The sequence below is a fragment of the Neoarius graeffei genome, chromosome 3 (assembly GCF_027579695.1).
Source record: "Neoarius graeffei isolate fNeoGra1 chromosome 3, fNeoGra1.pri, whole genome shotgun sequence".
In the NCBI taxonomy this organism is placed as follows: Eukaryota; Metazoa; Chordata; class Actinopteri; order Siluriformes; family Ariidae; genus Neoarius; species Neoarius graeffei.
In genome coordinates, this window is record NC_083571.1 from 46,045,300 (window position 1) to 46,067,410 (window position 22,111).

At 40.8% G+C, this 22,111-nt stretch overlaps 1 protein-coding gene across 2 annotated transcripts in view; it reads right to left on the minus strand.

The window, feature by feature from the left end:
- Positions 1–22,111, minus strand: part of LOC132883366 (exportin-5) — an 86,019-nt gene that overhangs the window by 33,132 nt on the left and 30,776 nt on the right. For both annotated transcript variants that reach the window (XM_060916907.1, XM_060916906.1), the window contains exons 8-16: positions 21,980–22,056; positions 15,991–16,087; positions 15,822–15,905; positions 14,516–14,641; positions 14,340–14,430; positions 14,127–14,255; positions 9,207–9,322; positions 8,867–9,022; positions 7,702–7,743 (exon numbers count right to left, since the gene is read on the minus strand). In XM_060916907.1, the coding sequence (XP_060772890.1) occupies positions 7,702–7,743; positions 8,867–9,022; positions 9,207–9,322; positions 14,127–14,255; positions 14,340–14,430; positions 14,516–14,641; positions 15,822–15,905; positions 15,991–16,087; positions 21,980–22,056 (918 nt within the window). The remainder of the gene's footprint in view (positions 1–7,701; positions 7,744–8,866; positions 9,023–9,206; positions 9,323–14,126; positions 14,256–14,339; positions 14,431–14,515; positions 14,642–15,821; positions 15,906–15,990; positions 16,088–21,979; positions 22,057–22,111) is intronic.

Below are 22,111 nucleotides of genomic sequence, written 5' to 3' on the forward strand. Positions count from 1 at the left end.
GGACATCCCTGAGTCAGGCTATAAACCAATTTTGATGCATACAGTAGCAGCTTGACGCGAGGAACCGGCCTTATTGCATTATCCCGTTTATCCCGCTTCAGCATTCATGCAAGTTATTAATAATGGCTTGACATTCACAATAAATAAGGATTTCCCACTAGCCTAAATAAAATGTTATACTCGCAGGAATGCCTAGTTGATGCTATCTGAAGCATAAAATCTGAATATTTTAAGAAACATCTTTATTAGCGAAGTAGAACTGCGAGCGGGATTTCTCAGCTATGAATCGGGTAAGCACATAGAAATTCAGTATTCCTTTGTATATTTTTTTTGATGTAATGGACATTTTTAGTGCTTTGTTGATGAAGAAAATATACTTTTTGGTCCATAGATTAAAACAGATCTCAGGAATAGGCTCCAAGGGGAACACCTGGGGCCATCCTTTAAAAAAAAAAAAAAATCCGTTTCCTGTCCACCGGATGAGCCAAAAAAAAAAAAAAAAAAAATTCAGTAGGGGAGGGAGGGAGGGATTTTTTTATATGGATGGATAAGAAATCGCAATGCTGCGTTTGCTTTTTCTTTCAGTACTTTATTACAAAAGCAGATACATTTAATAAAATGACAGTTTAATCAACTGAAACTTGTACAAAAACTTTAAGTTAGCATTTTAAATGCTGACTGCAACATTTGCACAACTTTTACAAAGGTACTTAAAATGTTTTGAACACTAAACTTTGTACTGCACTCGTTTGACATTCAGAATTTTTATGCAAGAGTGCAAAGAAACTGATAATTTACCCATGTTTTCAGGTTTTTGTTCTTTGAAACTATGACAAGCAAAACTTCAGTGTAAACAAATTTTAACCTCAATGTAAATAAACTTTAACATGCTTATTTTTTACATTTTTTTGCTGCTCTTGCAGCTGCGTTTTTAGGTCCACGTTTTAGGGACCGTTCTCCTACAGATCTGTCAGGGTCAGTAATTTCGCATAACAAAACTCAAAAGCTGTTTGTAACGTCTCGGATGGATCAAGATCAAACGAATTTTCCAGTAACGGTTTGTGATGGTCCGAAACACGGACTTTTTGTAGTTCTAAATCGAGTGTTAGGCCTAGTTTGGATGAAATGACACTATTAAAATGATCACTGAATGATTTGTTTTTCTGAATCTTTACTATTTTGTTGTTCGCTAGAATACCGTTTTGCAATTTCACACTTAAGCAAATGTTTGAAAACTCCGGATCTCCTTCCTTCATGGTGGCTGCCATTTTTTTGTGCTGCACGGTAGCCCATTCACTTTTTTATGCTGATCAGAGAATTACAATGGTTTCTCATGTGACAAAAAAGTGCGATTCGTGATTAAATATTTTAAATCGCTTGACAGCACTAATTATTATTATTAGAGACACTACATGCTGAATTCAGAAACAAGGTACATAATAAACGTGAACGTGAGCTGTAGATATTTATGCTCAAATCCACTCAAAGTAGGGGGTGGGGCACCATCACGCTGTGTCAAGACAAGAACTTTCCTGAGAAATAACGCGAACGTTTGCATCATGCGGGATTTGCGGGCGGGAGCGGGACAAAATATGGCAGGCGCGGGCGGGAGCGGGACTGAAAAATCATAATTCTTTGCGGGCGCGGGCGGGACTGCACAATGCGGGCACGGGTGGGAGCGGGACTGAAAAATCCAACCCGCGCAGACCTCTACTGCACGGCGCATGCGCAGAGCTGATTCGATTCTATATTCTGCGTGGAATGTGTAAATGTCAAGTTCGATTTTAGATTTACGAACCCGAAAAAAACGTCGAAAAACCGGCGTTTAAAAAAAAAAATTCAACCGCACAAATGGCACTCACCCGGCTGGTGGACCGGAAACAGAGCATTTTTTAATAATGGCCTGGCAGCCTGCTTACGAATCTCCATAAATGGTCCCGAACCCAATGACTTCCCTTACGATAGGGCACTGGAGTTTTTTTTTCAGGAAGCCACGCAGAATTAAATGTTCTAATAGGGCATGCAGGCTTTGCACCAATTAGGGTAATGCTTTTTCATTATTGTTAGTTGCCTTGGTGTTACCTTAAGTGGTTTCTTACATCTAATTATGATGTTTTATTTTATTATTTTGTTGTTACATTATACTATTTATTTCATTTTAGTATTGGTTGAGGTAAGTGTTGAGTTCAATATTTAAAGGATATGGGACATGGATTTTTACCTGGGCATAATTATGTATAAAGGACATAAGAAATGCCATCTAAATCACTGCAGGGCGTCAAAAATGTGAAAATCATCACAGTATTCAAGTTTTTCTATACATCAGCGTAAAACAAGGATTCGTTAATGAGCTAGGTGGTCACGTGACCCGTGACGTCACAAAAACTTTCCAAGGAGCCAGCGCTTGGGAATCTAATGTAAACAGGTTACCGAAATGGACACCATCGACAGTGATATTCCCGATGTTTCACAGAGATGTGAAGTTAGACCCTATCAATTCGAACCGATAGCTGGAAATTCACATGAACATAGATCTTGTCTTTACTCTGACGGGTCAGATGATTCTGAGAGTGAGAGTTCATTCAGTCCTCATGAAACTGAAAGCGGTCGGCTCGATAACACTTCCTGGTAAGTTAAAAACAATTCTGCTCAAAGGCTAATGATCTGTTGAAAGAAGTATTATTTTTGTATCATACATTGAAAGTTCATCATAGATCTAGCTAAAGTTCGTTGCAAGCTAGTTTTTTTTTTTGCTGATATTTTTCGAGATTGAGATACAATGCTTCCAGAGTCCGAGATGAAAACATTCAAAATGGCGAAACGAGTCAGAATTATGATAATCAATAATTGATGCACCCAAAATTATTATACTAATCCTTACCTCAGCTTTCAGTCGCTTAGCGCAGAGGTCTTCAACGGGGGGGGGGGGGTCGCGAAATCGCACCGGATCACTCATATCAACAAAAATATTCCTGCCCTGTCCCCTGGCCTCCGTGCAGGGATGCAAACAGTGCGCCTTTCGGCGGATGCCGCCTTTCTCACGGCTGAATCGCGCAGATCCGATTTAAAAAAAAAAAAAATAGCGATGTTGGTTCATGGAGCATGAAGTGTAAGGATGAGAGAGGGGCGGTTTGGGTCGGGAAGCTGCGCGCATTTGTGCAGCCTGGCGCAGGTGTGCGCGGCTTCCCGATTTGAACTGTTTTTTTTTCCTCATCCTTATGCTTCCTGTTTCATGAATTAATATCGCTCAGTACCTGAGTATTAATGTTGAAAGAATCCTCAGTGAAATGGTCCGAATACAGTTTGTGGGAAACAGTAGGTGCAAAGTTTTTTTCAACAGGTGTTCGGTAAAGTTGTCCTACCAAGCCTACTGCGCATGCGCAGGTGAGCCCACACTTTCCTCAGCTTCGGGTCCTTGGAGAATGCAAAAAAACTTACTCCAGGGCATTTCCCATTGGAATTATTGCAACCATAAGCAGCACAATACACCATGATGTCCAATGTATGATGTCCAATGTACTTTAAAGACTATACAAACAATTTTGTCATCCACTTCTCCATTCATCTACCCGTTTGTGCTGTGCCCGAAAGTTTTTGTGACGTATGATCACGTGACAGCAGCTCTTCCGGTTGCAAAAAATGCATATCGGAAGTCGAGCAGAAATGCCATATAATCATCACGAATATAACGATTTTGCTGAATAGATGATTTTGTATTTGTTGATGCAATTAATTCATATTTTTAATGGAAAGAAACTGATATAGCGTGCTTTTATGTTTCATGTCCCATGTCCTTTAAAATAAAAACCTCCAGCTTGTTTTTTGCAATTTATTCCTTGAATGTCAACTAAAGAATGATTGCCACCAAAAAGGCAAAAAACTAAACTTTAACTTCAATTTTGGTGAGTAATTTTCATAAATTTAAGAGACAGGTTTTCTATGGAATCAATTTTGTGCCAAAATGTTCATGCAATACTTTTGAAATATCAAACAAAAACGACAAATCAAAATACAAAAAAAGAAGTCAATTTTTTTTTAGCCTGGCAAACAAATGATTCCTGTAATCGTGCAAAATATCAGTCTATTACTCTTCAGAAACCTTTTATTTTTGTTCCGCGTCTTTCTCAGTTTTGTTTGGCGTAATTTATTTTGGTTGCGATTCCAGCTTTCTCGTTTGCGCTCCCTGACTTTTTGCTTGCAGTTTTGGCACAAACTTCACGTGTGGGTGGGCTCTCCAGGAATGCATTCCCATTGGCTAACTTGTGTTTGACTGACAGCTACGCTCAGCCATTCCCTACTCGGATTCTGGCAGACTGTTTGGCGAGTGACCGATCCATTGACGGTAAACAAGGATCGAGTGGACTTCAGTGGCGACTATGATATTGAATTAATTCAACAAAGTGTAAATTCAATATCATAGTCGCCACTGAAGTCCACTCCATCCTTGTTTACCGTCAATGGATCGGTCACTTGTCAAACAGTCCGCCAGAATCCGAGTAGGGAATGGCTGAGCGTAGCGGTCAGTCAAACAAGTTAGCCAATGGGAATGCATTCCTGGACAGCCCGCCCACACGGGAAGTTTGTGCCAAAACTGCAAGCAAAAAATCAGGGAGCGCAAACGAGAAAGCTGGAATCGCAACCAAAATAAATTACGTCAAACAAAGCTGAGAAAGACGCGGAACAAAAATAAAAGGTTTCTGAAGAGTAATAGACTGATATTTTGCACGATTACACAAATAATTTGTTTGCCAGTCTAAAAAAATTGACTTTTTTTTCTTTTTTTGTATTTTGATTTGTCGTTTTTGTTTGATATTTCAAAAGTATTGTATGAACATTTTGGCACTAAATTGATTCCATAGTTTTCCACCAACATCAAGCCCAGCAAACTAATGGCCTGCCCTGTAATGTAAAGTTGGGTCGAGGAATGAAACCAGGCAAGGTTCTGTCTGGTAAAAATTGTTTTAGCTGTCTTCTCTTAAACAACTTAGAATTTAGATTGAACTGAATAATCTCAAATGCTTCTTGTAGCTTTAAAATAGTCCCAGCAGGTGACTCTGAAGAAAAATACTGTGTGTTTGAACACCGCCCGCTGTAAACACTTTGCATACACCCCAATGACCAACTCCACCGACCGCCACGACACCACCGCGCACGATTCCCTCATCGGCACAGTGGAGCACCACAAATTGCTACCTGGTCTGTGGGAAACACTGAAGTACATTTACACTTTGAGTATCTGTACTTTACTTGGAGTATTGTTTTTTTTTTTTTGGAAACTTATGACTAACTTCACTACATTTGAAAGACAAATATCGTACTTTTCACTCCACTACATTTCTATCAAGGTCCTCGTTACATGTTACTATGAAGCAGCTTTGAAAGTGGATGTGTTTTTTTCTTTTCTAAAACGTGATTTTTTTTTTCGCAGGTGACACTGAGACAGCCCATCAGTAATCACTAGGGTCACGTCACGTCCATAGACTGTATAAAATCAAGATCAATGATTTCTCTGCAGCATTATTTAACACGATCAATTGATGGCAGAATGGAAGGAGGCGGTTCTTCTGGAGAATGCACGCACTCGTGGCTAGACCTCGAACCAATGTTTCACTTTTCTGAAAGGATTAAAGATTCGTTTCATTTTAAAGGTTTGCCGCAAACGAACCACATCAGGACCTACAAAAACTCGCCATCCAACCAGTGGGAGCATATTGAGGAGGTATATATACGTTTTATTCCAAGAGAAAGCCTGCAATGAAGTTGTCTGTGCTTTTAGAGCTAGCGATAACATTGCAATAGCTATGCAGTCTGGGTAGTCAAAGGACTTTACTGCCAAGTTGCCATCGCCTTGCTAACGTTAACACATAGCTAGTTAACTTGGACACCATTAGTTAGCATGTAAAAACAGAGTTACGCTAACATGAATAACGTTAACTCATCTGAAGTCCTTTCAGAAATCTGTTTTCGCATAATCTTGCCAAATAAACAGAATGCAGAAATCTCTCTTTTCTAGTAACGTTAGCTACCCAATATGATTTCGAGTTTGAAAGGCGTTTGCTAGCATGTCGGGTGGAGTTTCACTAACTAGCTAGCTTAACGTTAAACCACTGATGGCACAGCATGCGTTCATTTCGTAAATCCAGTCGGTTGTTTCAGAGGCATTAGGTTTTGTAAGTGTTGTGTCAATAATACAAAAATACGTTGACAGAAAATGTACTTCGGATACTTAAGTATTTTTAAAAGCAAGTACTTAAGTAAAAAATTTGACTGGACAACTTTCACTTGTATCGGAGTAACATCTGACCAGTGGGATCTGTACTTTGAAGGAATGAAGTTGGGGACTTTGTCCACCTCTGATATAAAAATCATGGTCACTTTGAAATATCATCATGAGCCCTATGTTCTGTTTACATTAGCAGCTGTGTTCGAAGGGAGCATTTTTTGTTCTGTGATATTTGTATCTATTTTAAGTACAGCACCATGATAAAATACTCAGTAAATATTGAGATGAACTGCATATTGGCCAGTAAGTAACGCACATGTACACTACCGTTCAAAAGTTTGGGGTGACTTTGAAATGTCCTTATTTTTGAAAGAAAAGCACTGTTCTTTTCAATGAAGATCACTTTAAACTAATCAGAAATCCACTCTATACATTGCTAATGTGGTAAATGACTATTCTAGCTGCAAATGTCTGGTTTTTGGTGCAATATCTCCATAGGTGTATAGAGGCCCATTTCCAGCAACTCTCACTCCAGTGTTCTAATGGTACAATGTTACCCCGTTTCCACCAAATCGGTTCCAGGGCTGGTTCGGGGCCAGTGCTGGTGCTGGTTCACAACTCGTTCAACTTGCGAGCCAGCTGAGAACCAGTTTGCTTTTCCATAGCTTGCGGTGCTAATGGAAGCCACGTCATTACGTCGCTGTATATGTCAGTTACGTCGCTACATTTGCATAAACCTTGACGTGAACATCGAAGCAAAAACAACACGGAAGAAGCAGCAGCAACAACAATAATGGATGACTTCGCGTTTGTACAGCTGCTGCTTCTTGTCGCTTAAAAATGGTGATCTTTCGCAGTCTTGTTATTGCTGTTGGTCTTAACAACTCCGCCCCCCGCCGCTGACGTAAGCGGTTCTTTCCTCTGGCCCAGCAGAGAGTTGGTGCTAGCCTGGAACCGGTTTTTCTGGCCCCAGAGCCAGTTCTGTGTCAGTGGAAACAGAAAACCTGGTTCCAAACTAAGCACTGGCCCCGAACCAGCCCTGGAACTGCTTTGGTGGAAAAGGGGCATTTGTTTGCTCATTGCCTCAGAAGGCTAATGGATGATTAGAAAACCCTTGTACAATCATGTTAGCACCGCTGAAAACAGTTGAGCTCTTTAGAGAAGCTATAAAACTGACCTTCCTTTGAGCAGATTGAGTTTCTCGAGCATCACATTTGCGGGGTCGATTAAATGCTCAAAATGGCCAGAAAAAGGTCGCAACTATATTTTCTATTCGTTTTACAACTTATGGTGGGAAATAAAAGTGACTTTTCATGGAAAACACAAAATTGTCTGGGTGACCCCAAACTTTTGAACGGTAGTGTATGTACCATTCATTTGATTCAAAAAATTTATTTTCACTCAAGGAAACGCAACATGAATGGGGGGAAAAAAAAAACAAAAAAAAAACACCTTGACATGTTTACATGAACTCTTACCTTGCTTTCTTCAACCGTTTCGAACGTGATAGCGGGAAATAGCTTAAAACAACACAAAAAAGAAAAATACATGACAATCAGCCTTATATACAATTAGCCCTCACTACAGAATGAAAAGTCCATGGGGTGGAGTCGGACCCGTTTCCAACTTATTCTACTTGGGCATTCCTGCTCCTCCTACCCGATAGGTCCACATGAATCAGATCCAGCTCCTCCCGCTGGACTTTTGGCTCTGCAGTGAGGACTAGATCAGCTATTTCCCAAAACAGAGGATTTATGCAGTATGTTCCAGTCAGTTAGATGAATAACATGGATGTAAACGGCACACTTTTTGGCGGATGCCGCCTTTTTCACGGCTGTCTGGGGGACTTGTGTGAATCGTGCAGATCCGATGATTTTTTTTGGGGGGGGGGGGCGTTGGAGTGTCTGATTATAATTTCATCAAAGTAAATTCTGTATTAAAATTACTAAATAAGCAAATGCCGTTACAGTCCATGAAACATAGGAAGTATAAGTATGAGAAGAAAACAGTAAATCAGAAAGCTGCGCACGTAAAGCCAGTTGGCTGCGCGCCATTATCTGCTGCTGGCTGCACTTCACTGCACGCGCAAGGATTTCCATCAGTCCAACGCAAGTTACGTAACTGGCTTTACGTGTGCAGCTTTGATTTACTGTTTTCTTCTCATACTTATACTTCCTATGTTTCATGGACTGTAACGCATTTGCTTATTTAGTAATTTTAATACAGAATTTACTTTGATGAAATTACAAATCAGACACTCCAACGCCACCCCCCCCCAAAAAAAAAAAAAAAAAAAAAAAAAAAAAAAAAAAACTCATTGGATCTGCGCGATTCACACAAGTCCCCCAGACAGCCGTGAAAAAGGCGGCATCCGCCAAAAGGCGCACCGTTTGCATCCTTGGAATAAAAAGACATTTCGTACAACATTACTGTAAGTACAACCATAAAAGTAAACGTGAAGATATGAAATTAAGTCTGAACAGTGTTTAAATTATTTCACGTTAACTGGACAATAATGTTGAGTTCCTCTGAACTATGTAGACATTTTAACCAGATGAAACACACTTTGGCAGTAATCAGTATACCTGGGTGCGGTGCAAATGAGTACGTGTTAGTGTACTGAAGTACAGGGAACCATCTTACCTTAAAGAACACTTGAGGTAGAACTTCTGGCCGATGCAAGACAAAGGGGAAAAGGGTGGACAGGTTGGTGAGGATGCAGGACAGGATGACAGGATCTCGCGTCTCATAGTTCACTACAGCGTGCAGCAGCTCCATGCCCTGATCGATAGGCAGCTTCTAGTCAGTTGGATAAGCAGGAAAAGAACAGAGCATGGTGTTAACATGCTTCACTTCACAAGCAGCTTCTGACAAAAGAGTAAACCCAAGTTATTCCAAAACACAAACTACATTTACACAACCCTGTTCAATGACGGGAAAGTGGAAAAATTGCATGATGGCGTGTTAAACGGATGGGCGATACCTCCTTCTCCAGGATTTTAAAAAGCTGTCCCATCACACTCTCTGTGAAAAAGGTCATGGCTTCCCACTGCACAGCTGCGGGTGAAAACGTTGAGCACATCCCTTCTCCTGTCTTAGCTTTATAAAAAATAAATTTAAAAAATAACACAGATCAGGGATTATGGTCACTGTACATTATCCCCAGTTCAAACCATTTGTGTAAAGCATCTTTCTAAATATGTAATAGATGAAACCACTCAACTAAAACAAGCTTGTTGGAGGAAAAAAAAAAAAATGTTAAAGGGCAATTCCACGAAATAGTCAACCCAAGGGGTGAAAGTTCATTTTGTATTTATGGTGTAAAATTTGATTAGTTCATTCACTGCAGTCAATATTTTTGTGCTGAACTCCTGTCACATGACTGGCGGCCATTTTGAAATTGGCAGATCCAAGCGCATACTTTAAACCCCAAACTAACACACACACACACACACACACACACACACACACACAAAAGCACTCAAACTGCTGTCAAAAGTCTTCACCAGGTAAGTTAAAGGTCATAGGCAAGGGTCGGAGGTGAAACGTAGAATATCAACTTTATTGTCTAGAAGAACGACCCAAAAAGCAAATTCAATTTTCTTAGTGTTTAATTTGCACCCTAAAATTGAATAAAACGGTGAAAATATACCGTTTTGCCCAATTTCCGAAGGTTTGTTTACATCTCACTTATGCGCACTTTCACCGCCAGGGGACCGTCATCGTGACGTCATTTAAGCCAAACAGACCGGGAGCAGCTCTGTGTTTACCCGCGAACCGAGCACACGTGTACGGACTTTGATCATGAGAGGTTGTGTAAAATGTCTGAAAGCGATAGCGATTTTGAAGTAGGAACTCTCCAAATTGAATATCGAGAGATGAAATCATACATGTATGAACCTGTGGCCGTTGCGAAGCAGTCAGTGAATGTGGCTCACTGGTTTGACCGTGTGGCCTCGGAATCGGACAGCGACTCGGCCGACTCTGATCGCAGTGACCCCGGACCTCAACAAGACTCGCGCCCAAACGATTTATCCTGGTAGTTATGATAAATTCTTACTTTCGTTGTAATACTAAATAAGAGCCCTTTTGAAGAATAATTAAACCGCCCTCCCTAGTAGATATAGGGAACGATTACTGGACAGTGCACCGGTAGGCCACATTAGCCTGCCATCCGCAGCATTATACTATTTATAGCTGACTCTAAGCGAGGAAATATCCCTTTGTCTCATTTCCACAATGATTGTACAGGATCCCTCAGGATTCTTGTCAATTGCAAGCAAAAGCAAAAATGTTTACCTCCAATCTTCTCCTTTTTGCTTGAGCATTGCTGCTACGTTTCTTCTTTGACTGCTTGATTTTGTTTCACGTGCACAACCCGCTCGCTCCGCCTCGTCCCCTTTTCCGGAAAAAGCCAACCTGCTCGCTCTGCCTCTTCTCCTCTCTCAGTAAAAAGGTAAAACTTCTTCCTGAACCGGTCCTGTTGTTACAGTTCACTGCACAACAATAAGGCACGGGGTTTTTCCTTGGAAATTCCTGAACGCGCGTCTGCAATCAAGCCGAACGGCAATGTAAGTAACCGGAAGCGGACTCAACTCAAGCGGTTTGTTTGGCTTAAATGACGTCATGCGCCGAGTGGTCACGAAAATAACCGAACAGAAATTCGCCGCGATCCGCGCTAACTTATTTTCATTATTACTTATTAACAATACGTCTTGGGACCAGAAGAAAATTACAGAGGGTTTAACATATAAAGTTTCAAATGTGCATGAAATTAAAACCGTTGCCTATAAGCTTTAAACTGCGGTTTATATCAAACGGACCTTATTCTTGACATCTCCATGAAAATATTTATTCCATTGAGTATCACAGCTTTGGGGTCGTTTCGATCTAACAAGTAGCTTTGTTCGCTGATTGATATTATGACTAAAAGAGAAAATTACCACATTTCATCTCTGGACATCAAATGGGAAGTGTTGCATCAGTTCCCAAGAATGTTGCGCAAGTTATTGTGCATTCCATGATCTCAACTGTCAGTTCTACACATTTTTCAGAGTTTATTTCTTTCATTGTATCGTATGGCATGTGAAAAGCAAAGTTGGAAAAAATATTAATAAAATTGCAACAAGTTTCACAGAAATTAGCGTTTGTACTTGCGTGCTGTCGAATTCTCCAAGTTGCATCAGTTACCAATGTTATCTGCATGCCAGTAAATTAATTATTCATATCTGGGGAAAAACTCCGTGTTGTCCAAGATGACCTTAAGTCATCATACATAGCCACACAGTTTCATTTTAAACCCTCTGAATGTTGCGTCAGTTCAAATAATTTCAGTAAATACTTTGTGAAACGACAGCAAAACTTGTCTTACAAACCTGGTTAATTTCTCAGAAACATGTAAACTAGCTCAGTCAGGAAACTTTCTGAATTACTGTGACATTTCACATGGTGTATTTAAGAGGAGTTAACTTGCATTTTGAAAAAACTCATCAGGCCTAATTGGGTTTCAGTGGCCGTGACCCAAACTGAAACCAAAAAGTCCAGGCAGCATTGTTTTCCTGTTCCAGCTAGATATTTCAAAACACGTTAGTGTTGTTGTACTTGAAACCAGTCTTAAGGCACGGCTACCAACTTTTCAAAATTCCTTGGAGTTTTTCCGCACACCATGCAGTAAGTGGGAATTTTGTATTCAGTTTGATATTCACTTGTCCCCCTGCATTCTGGTGTTTTGTTTGTGGGTTGTCCAGCTGGAGATGGACAATGAAGGGGGGGGTGTTGGGATTTTGGATTTAGTAGATGTTCCTGCATTCTGCTGGATTTTTGGAGTGGCCTGCTGTGCCATACCTACATTCTTACACACCCTGACTTGCCAGGCCTTCAGCTTGTAACCAACAAAAGCCCCCACACTAGAAAACTACAGATGACTGCCAATGTTCCTGTAGCCCTATAGACCTGTGTTTCAGATTTAAAGGCAAGTTCATGTTTGAAAATATTTCATCAGCTAAGCCTAAACACCTTCTGAATTGAAACTAAATGTTAAGTTTTTAATAACTGTTGCAAAAAATAATATTAGTCAGTGAGGGACATTCATTATGCATTTAAGGGCTTTCCCCACCACTGGGTTCAGCAGAAGATTGGCATGGGGAAAAATATCAACAGCAAAAGAACAAATAAAATGCTTAAACAGTAAGCAAAATGTGCATGTGCTACAAGAAACATTAAAATGATTAAGTTTGAACAGTATTGAAACACAAAAAGCTGAACCTTGGCCATAGGTGGGACTGTGCACACAAAGTTGGGCTTAAAAATTTTGGTCATACTTAAATAAGCTATATTAATATATTTCTTAATTTATTTCTTATCTATGTTTCTTATTAGTAATAGAGCATTCATCAGGGCCTGTTATCTGACAAATATTCTCTACCTGTCTTGCCCTCTTTGAAATCCTGTCTCCTCAATATATTGTTCTGTCTTTTTTTTTTAAATTATTCACAAGTTCAAGTTCTTTGATATTACAGGTGACCATGCTTTATTTACTTTAACTGAGCAATTACATACATCATAAATAATTAAAAATAAATACCCTGTAAATAAACAATAGGTATGATGGCTAATGGCTCTTCTTACAGTTGTAATATTATCTCTTACTTGCTTTATTTTACAACATTTCCAGTATGGCTTCAAATAAAGTCATAAAGTATGATAACATACAGTAAACAAACTAAAAATGCGCCTTAATAAACGTGTGCTAAGGAGGTGCTCTCCCGTGCTGCTTGTTGGGGAAGATAGAGGCTGTGGCACGGCAGGAGGCCTATAATGATTTAGCATGGCATTATATATTCTCAACACTTATAGGCTAAAACGATTAAGAAACTTTATTTAAATTCATAATTACGCCAGTAACACCACACATTGGCGTGCATATGTATAAACCTGTCTGAGACACCCGTCTTCAACTCGGATACCTTCTTCTCTCTCCTCTTCCTCGAAATTGACGGTAGGCAATTATCCAACTTCCGGCGAGTGCAGCATCATTAGATGCGCCACCTACTATAGGGGAGTGTGTACAGAAGGGAACACCTCTCTGCCTGTTTAGCCGTGCGTAAGGCGTAATTGATCTATCGCAAGTGGTTGGCGCGACGCAATGGGTAGCCTAGATTAGATAGATAAACTAGATTTTTTTCTAGCGTGAGAAATGGGAGGTATGGCGTGTGAGCGTGTGAAGACAATCAAATGCGTGTGTCTCACGCTCATTGCGTGAGAGTTGGCAGCCCAGCTTAAGGTCTTCGACTCAACCGCATTTTTACTTGGTCTCGGACATGGAGGACTCAGGATTTTATTTCAAGACCACAACTGCAGAGACTTTACTAAATTGCCTGTGCACTGTGATTTATTTCTTAACATCGTGACTCTGACTAGATGGAAGATTTCCTGCTTCAAAAATGACCAATAACACGACTCCTTTGCCAATTTGAAGTTTTCCTTCCTGTTAACGGCAGTCACCTCCCACTCCCCTTCCGCGCGCACACCGGTCTGGTCCTGGTCTCGACTTAATTCTCACCCTGCCTTAGTCTTGACTTGGTCTCGTCTCGGTGGTCTTGACTACAACACTAATGTTATTGGATTAGATCCAAACACTCCTATCTGACCTGCCACAAAAACCCGTCTCCTAAACACTGCTTGTCCAATCATTGTTTTGCAATGAGACTTATACCTAGCTGACATTTACAACGTTTTAGACTTCTTGACTCTTTCATGTCAGTCTTTATCCGTTTCATATTACTACACTGACAGGTTGTGATGTTCTGGCGAACAGCTCAAGAGCTCGATGGCCATCGCAACAGTTACCAAGTGGGCAGGGTTTGACAGAAAACATCCAACAATGGCTAAAGTTTAAACTCACACAGAGCGTTTCCAGTGTTGAGGGGGGAGTTGATCTGATATTGTAACCATTCTCCAGCAATCCGGAAGGCTTCGAAAGGAGCAATCTTGCAACAATGACGAATAACATCGCCCTGCTGAGCCCGAAAAGCTGTGAAAGAAAGATAATTGACGTAATGACAAGCGTAGATCCTATCCCTATACAAGCCCTACAGCTAATACGCAATCTGCTTACAATGAAAGAAAGCGTTGAAGTCTTCATCGCTGTCAAAGTCCACACGGGCATATTCACAAGCCGGGCTGTCGTTCTTCGAAGGGAATCCTGACTGCAAAGGAAAAAACAAATTGCTACCGTACAGAGCAGAAACCTTTTGGAGAGGTTAGGTCAGTGAATGATTTTTTTCACCTCACCTTTACAAGGTTGGTCATGGTTGCATTGAAATATTTAACAGCCATCTGGACAAGAACAAGGTCCTTAGATAAAACTTCGTGCCTGAACATGTTCCCCCAGGTGGTCTGAGTGCAAGATCTAAGAAACTGTTTGCACAGCATCATCAGATTGATTCATTCATTCCATTTCACAGCTCAAAAGCATATTCATCTGCTCTGGAATCAATTTTGTGCCAAAATGTTCATGCAATACTTTTGAAATATCAAACAAAAACGACAAATCAAAATACAAAAGTCAATTTTTTTAGACTGGCAAACAAATTATTCGTGTAATCGGGCAAAATATCAGTCTATTACTCTTCAGAAACCTTTTATTTTTGTTCGGCGTCTTTCTCAGTTTTGTTTGGCGTAATTTATTTTGGTTGCGATTCCAGCTTTCTCGTTTGCACTCCCTGACTTTTTGCTTGCAGTTTTGGCACAAACTTCACGTGTGGGCGGGCTGTCCAGGAATGCATTCCCATTGGCTAACTTGTGTTTGACTGACAGCTACGCTCAGCCATTCCCTACTCGGATTCTGGCGGACTGTTTGGCGAGTGACTGATCCATTGACGGTAAACAAGGATCGAGTGGACTTCAGTGGCGACTATGATATTGAATTAATTCAACAAACTGCAAGTGCGGGACAAATGTGTTGTACGTATTGCAGTAGTGCACATTATGCAGGCGTGTTTAACGTTAGCAAGTCAGCTATTATATTGGGTAGTGGAGCCAAGGCTAACATTTGACTTGCCACGAAACACCTGCATAATGTGCACTACTGCAACACATTTGTCCCGCACTTACACTTTGTTGAATTAATTCAATATCATAGTCGCCACTGAAGTCCACTCGATCCTTGTTTACCGTCAATGGATCGGTCACTCGGCAAACAGTCCGCCAGAATCCGAGTAGGGAATGGCTGAGCGTAGATGTCAGTCAAACACAAGTTAGCCAATGGGAATGCATTCTTGGACAGCCCGCCCACACGGGAAGTTTGTGCCAAAACTGCAAGCAAAAAGTCAGGCAGCGCAAACGAGAAAGCTGGAATCGCAACCAAAATAAATTACGCCAAACAAAACCGAGAAAGACGCGGAACAAAAATAAAAGGTTTCTGAAGAGTAATAGACTGATATTTTGCACGATTACACGAATAATTTGTTTGCCAGGCTAAAAAAATTGACTTTTTTTGTATTTTGATTTGTTGTTTTTGTTTGATATTTCAAAAGTATTGTATGAACATTTTGGCACAAAATTGATTCCATAATCTGCCGCCATCTTGCCTTTTTACCTGACTGGGGTGAGTAGTGAAGGCGAGGAACGCTTCCATGTATTTACTCAGGTTAGCAGGAACCTCCACTTCTGCAAGTGAACCCTACACCAATACATGACCATCAGTTCCCACGTAATCGTAATACATGAACGAGGATACAAAGACGTCATACAAAGTACGCACTTACCACTAAGGCACAGAGCTGACTGCCTAAAGCACACAGCACTTGACACAACCTCTTCAGGAAGGTGTATCTCCTCTCACTGAGCCCCGCTTCCACTGATCTACAGTGAAAAATGACAAAAATAAACAGACGGGTGTGTACGCGTGGCAGTCTGGGACAACCAGTCAGAGCAAATTTGTTTTTTCTTTTTTTTTTTAAATTTTTTTTTTGGGCTTTTTTCACCTTTATTGGATAGGACAGTGTAGAGACAGGAAATGAGCGGGAGAGAGAGACGGGGAGGGATCGGGAAATGACCTCGGGCCGGAATCGAACCCAGGTCCCCGGATTTATGGTATGGCGCCTTATCCACCTGAGCCATGACGCCCCCAATTTGTTTTTATTTCTAACCCAAAAATGTAGAAATGATTTAACTAACTTTCTAAACTTGCCTCGGCTGTAAACACAAAATCAGGTTAGCTAGACAGATATGGAGTCAGTTTAACAATATGCTTATAAAATGTTTGTTTAGCTGCTAGCTTGCTACTTAAATTGTACAGAGATCAGGTTTCTGGTTGTGTGTCACAGTTTGGAAGCTTAAAGCAGATACGCAGAACCATGGCCTCACTTTTTGTTTATAAATGCCTTGAGACCTCAAGAATGGCACAGGAATAGTTAAGGGCAATTCCATGTAAATGTCAACCTCACCATGCAAAAATAAAGCAACATGAAATACATCAAAACCACTCCCAGAGATCTCACCTAGGCCTGTATTTTACAGATGTGAACAAGCTGAACCAATTTGTAACCAACCTAATATGTCACTGTCAGTCTTTCTTTCTTATAATGTAAACCCCAAGCTAAAATCAACTTTGATCATGTACAATTCTATATTATTGCCACAAGCCACAGAAATGTATGCTCAAATCCACAAAACAGCAAAACAATAGCCATCCTAAATATTATTTAAGAACTTTGATAGTTTTAGCTGATATTTAGAGAGTTTTTCAAAGGGTTATGGTGGTTAAATTGCTGATTTTCTAAACATATGCCATGTCTATTTCAGACGCGTCACATCCATAACGGAATTTCGTCACATCCATAACGCTGACTTTTCCTTCCGAAACTCTGCATGAAATACAAAATATTTTAAACAAAGATTTTTTAATATTCACCTCGGACCCCTCTATCAAATGGATATCTCCATTTCGACATTAGGTTTACAATTTCACAGAGTTTGATAAAAATGTACAGTCACCCAAGAAAAGTGATACTTTTTCTGTCACATCCATAACGCATCTTTTATTGGCGTTTTCCGGCATGCCCTAGATGTACTATGGGAATTGCTCTTGTTCTATCACTTCTCCAGTATGGTACAGCCTTAAAATATGCAACACCTGTTTAAATATTGGGAGACAATAAAACATGCACTGGGTCATTTGTTGCCATTTTGAGTTCAAGTGTCACGTCCATAATGCTGGAATTGCTCTTAAGCGTTAACGATAAATCTAATATAGTAATTTTTATGATTAAAGTGACTGATGTAGGTAGCGGTCTGAGTGAATGATCTTGATGTCCGTAACGTCACAGCAGGAAGTCTATCGGTCTCATTGCCATTTCCGCTATACTAAAACACAGAGCTGACTGCAACTCCGATCCTCCATTTTGAGCCAATTTATCGGCATGCCACGTAGATGTGTTGCTGGCCGGTGCAGCAACACGACAGCAGGTGGATTTACGTTGCATTCATGGGCCAAGAATGTTCAAACTGCAAAGATTTAGACGCATTTTGCGAGAAGTTCACGGGCACATTGGGCGCCTACGCAGTGGTCTCTCCTCTGCTCTGCATATTTTACTGAAGACTCGTACGAGACCTCTGATCTGTTGAGGAGCATTGGCTATAAGCCCGTATTGAAAGAGGGTGCAGTACCAACAATTAAAGGAAAAGAAAACTACAAGAAAAGGAAAGCAAGTTCAGTTGCACCAGTTCTCCCGGAGTGTGAGCCGAGGGTTGTTGGTAAAACCCGGGACGGAACGGGATGTGACATATCACTCGGGCAGTGATCTCACTGCGGTTGTTGCTAAAACCGGTGACGTCCCATCCCGGGTTTTAGTAATTGCCTGAGCAGTAATGGCGGAGTACTCAGTATGGAGAAAATGGAGAATGAGTGGCCCAGCCATCTGATTTCTCCGCTGGATATGCTTGCCTCAGCAGCAATACCTCACCCTTACGTGGAAGACGCGAATGAACGAAGAACTGAACGAACAACTGAAAGTCAGATTGTTTCAAAACAATCTGCCACAAGATCGGCCTTTAAGAAGTGAGAACACAGACGGGTAAGACACGACTCTCATTTGGATATGAAACAACAAAAACACCATTTTTCCCTGTATTTAGATTAATACATGTAACTTGTATTGGTGTGTTTAAGTTATCGGTATAAGATTATTTAATTTGCTTCAGAATGTGATTCTCAGTTCATCTGATTATTTAATGAGCCTTTTACGTTTTATCAGTGAAAATGCATGCATGTACATGTATGTTGCATAAGTTATAACACCTATCCTGTTTTAATGAGAGTCAACCCACAATCAATGAAGTCAAATCAGTCTTAGTTGAGCAAGTCGGTAACGGGATTTCTTACTTTCAGCATAAAGTTTTTATTTGAAGGTCTCATTGCATTGTTTTTTCATTAATTATGCGGTGGTCTCTTGTATGAATGAATGCCCTGTGAGCCGGTTTTGGTGAAAAAAAAAATGCTGTATGTGGTGCTCCTGTTTCAGGCTGTTCTAGTTTGGTGGAGGAGTGGGTGGGGAGAGAACGACAGGATTTCAGCTATTACTCATGAATATTCATGACATGTAAACATATCGCTTCTGATTGGCTAACAGCACTGTGACGCTCCCTCCAGTGGGTTATGGGCGAGGCCATGACTACTAATTTTCAAAGTGACGCAAGTTCGTAGGGCTTTTTCTGATTCGCTCGTTTTTCCATCTATTTTCTTTCAAAAGGCTAATACAGGGAATGGGGGTAGAAGAACATTTTCACGTGCAGCATGCATATGCAACTCGGAGTGACCTATGGTATTTCAAAAAGAGCAAGTATTAAACGGTTTGTCGTGGAATGACACCTTTAATGACGACTTGTCTATAGCTGTAAAAGGCCTGTTAGATTTAAAGCCATGATTTAAGTTAGTTTTATAGCTGCAGAACATGATTTAGGATTGTTAGATTTAACCAGTCTCTCCAGTGTTGAATTTGAAATTGAAATGATTGAATGTTAGATTTAAAGCTGCATTAAGTGATTTAAGTTAGTTTTGTAGTTTTAGAATGCAGAATGTAATTTAGGATTGTTAACACTTTATGATTTTAATATTTAGCTTCTTAGATCCTTTGTTGACTGTTCCTGTGTGGCTTCCTGTAAAAGTTACTGTGACCTTCTTCCAGTGGAGAAGACACTTCTTTGCTAAGACTAAACATAGTAGAATTGTCGTAAAAACATCTCGCGCTTTGACGTGCGTAAATGTTGAGTTGCTGAGTTGTTAAAAAAAAACATCCGTTGATATGAAATATATTGCTTATGATTGATCCTCACACACATATTGATGGGATTAAGATGTGATTTGCTGACTTAGCACAAGATATCAACACATTCACATATGCACACACAACACACACACATCCTACCCCCACCCCTCTACACACACACACAACAAACAGCTGCCTTTTAGAGAGATAAACAGACATTTGTTATGATTATAATTTGTTATTGTTTGTTATAATATTGTTTTTTTGAATGCTGTATCTTTGGTGAAAAAAGCTGTGAATAAACGGCCAATCTCTGGTTTTCTGGTCTGTTTTTTTCGCGGTGTTTTTTCGCCCCAGAATTCTGCAGGTGGCACGAGGGCATTGGTCTCGAGAAGCCGCCGTTCCAGCTGGGGGAACCTTTACAAGGCCTCGGCCTGAAAACCAGTTACCGCTGTGACGTCACACGCTCAGGGTTGGCTGGCTCAGCGGGGCAGCTCCAATGCCAACTTTGTGGTCGATTTTAACTCCCAAAAAAATATTTTTTAAATTCCCATTTATGCAGCATACAAGAGTCAAGGATGGAGATACTATCCACTCAGAAATGTATTTAAAAATAAAGGTTCTGCGTATCTCCTTTCAAGGTGACCTATTCTACCCCTTTATCCACAAGCTGACTCAGATCCCTGAGGTCTTAATGAAATGTCTGATGTGATTTTGATTGATCAAAATACCACAACGATAAAAGACCACAGGTTCCTTCTCACCCTGTCTAAACAGCCCTGTTCAAAACGGCTGATATGAGAGCCTATTCCTTTGAACAATAACGAACCACTGCTCACCCCACCACACCCCTTCTGCTGGCCAAAGGGAGGGGAGAGAATTGGAAACATCTTGCTGGTGCACGTTTTCTGAATTAGGCTCCCCAAAAGAAACTGGCTGGGTTCTCTCATTTTAGAACTTGTGGGCTGGGAGGCTCCAGAAACCCATATGCACAAGCACTGAAAAAGTAAGTTTTTCATATCATGTCCTCTTTAATATAGTTTGTAAATGGTCTAAATGGCAATCAAATTATCTGAGATGATCATTCATCAAGACTACTGAAGAGATGGCAGTGTTTGAATGCTAATCCATCCATCCATCTTCTAACGCTTATCCAGATCCGGGTCGCAGGGGTAGCAGCCAAAGCAGAGCAGCCCAGACTTCCCTCTCCCCGGCCACTTCCACCAGCTCTTCCAGGGGCATACCAAGGCGTTCCCAGGCCAGCCGAGAGATATAATCTCTCCAGCGTGTCCTGGGTCTGCCCCAGGGTCTCCTCCCGGTGAGGTATGCCCAGAAAACCTCCCTTGGGAGGCATCCAGAGGGCATCCTAACAAAGTGCCTGAACCACCTCAACCGACTCCTTTCGATGTGGAGGAGCAGTGGTTCTACTCAGAGTCTCTCCCGAATGACCGAGCTTCTCACCCTGTCTCAGGGAGAGCCCAGCCACCCTGCGGAGAAAACTCATTTCTACCGCTTGTATCCACAATCTCATTCTTTCGGTCACTACCCATAGCTCTTGACCATAGGCGAGAGTGGGAACGTTGATGGACCAGTAAATTGAATGCTAATAAAAGGAAAAAAAATTGGGGGGGAAAAAAAAAAAAAAAAACACACACGACTGAATTAATCAGCGATTATTTCGGCACTGTTTAACAAGTGAGTTAGAGTGGTTGTCATGGAGTGAACCGTGACCCTTATGAGCTGCGTCCGTCATCTGCCCGCATTTGAATATCTAAGCTGACTTGCCACTAGTATTCTTCACTCATCAGTGTTAACTCTGTCTGGTTCCCACAAACGCAAGGACACATCCTGGCTGTTAAAAACATTTATTTGTTAAAACTTGGTAATCACCACTCCGTAAACAGTTTATCACGCTCATTTCAGCATCCACTTCCTGGTTCGGGGCATGGGGTGGCATACCATTCACCGTAAATAGGGGTGTTTGGCAGGGAACCGAGGGAACAGTCCATTTTGGAGGGGTGTTTTTATAGGTAATGCCAGAGCGACGTTTCTAATTGTACAGAAACATTTTGGGTGAATGGGAAGGGTTTTGCTTGTTTGTTTATATGGTTTCTTATTTCATTATTTTGTAAGGATTCTGTTCACATTAGGTCAATTGACTATTTTTGTAAATGGTTTAAGCCAGTGGGACGGGCGACAGCTAGTTTTAGGCTGTATTAGGCCCCATGGCTTTGTAAGGTGGTGGAAAGTTTGTGCCAGGTCCTTTCGCGGCATAGCTTGGCAACTTTATGCCTATTTATTTTGTCATTTCTCATTATTGCACTGTATATATATTTGCACCTGTAAATAAATAAATAAATAAATAAATAAAAAGAGCACTTTTTTTTAATTGGAAAACAATTTCTGCCTCTTGACTCCTCCACCGATCATCTTGCCACATTGGTGATGAGGTTTATATTCATCAAATGCTGCATTAAAAAAGACTTACTGGGCAGCCGACAGAATGTAGTGCATGGCCACGTCATCAAAGAGCACCATGAGTGGCTTCCTGTCTTCTAGTTTCCCCTGTACACCAAGCAAGGAGGACAAAACAGTGTTAATACATATTAAACATGCAATA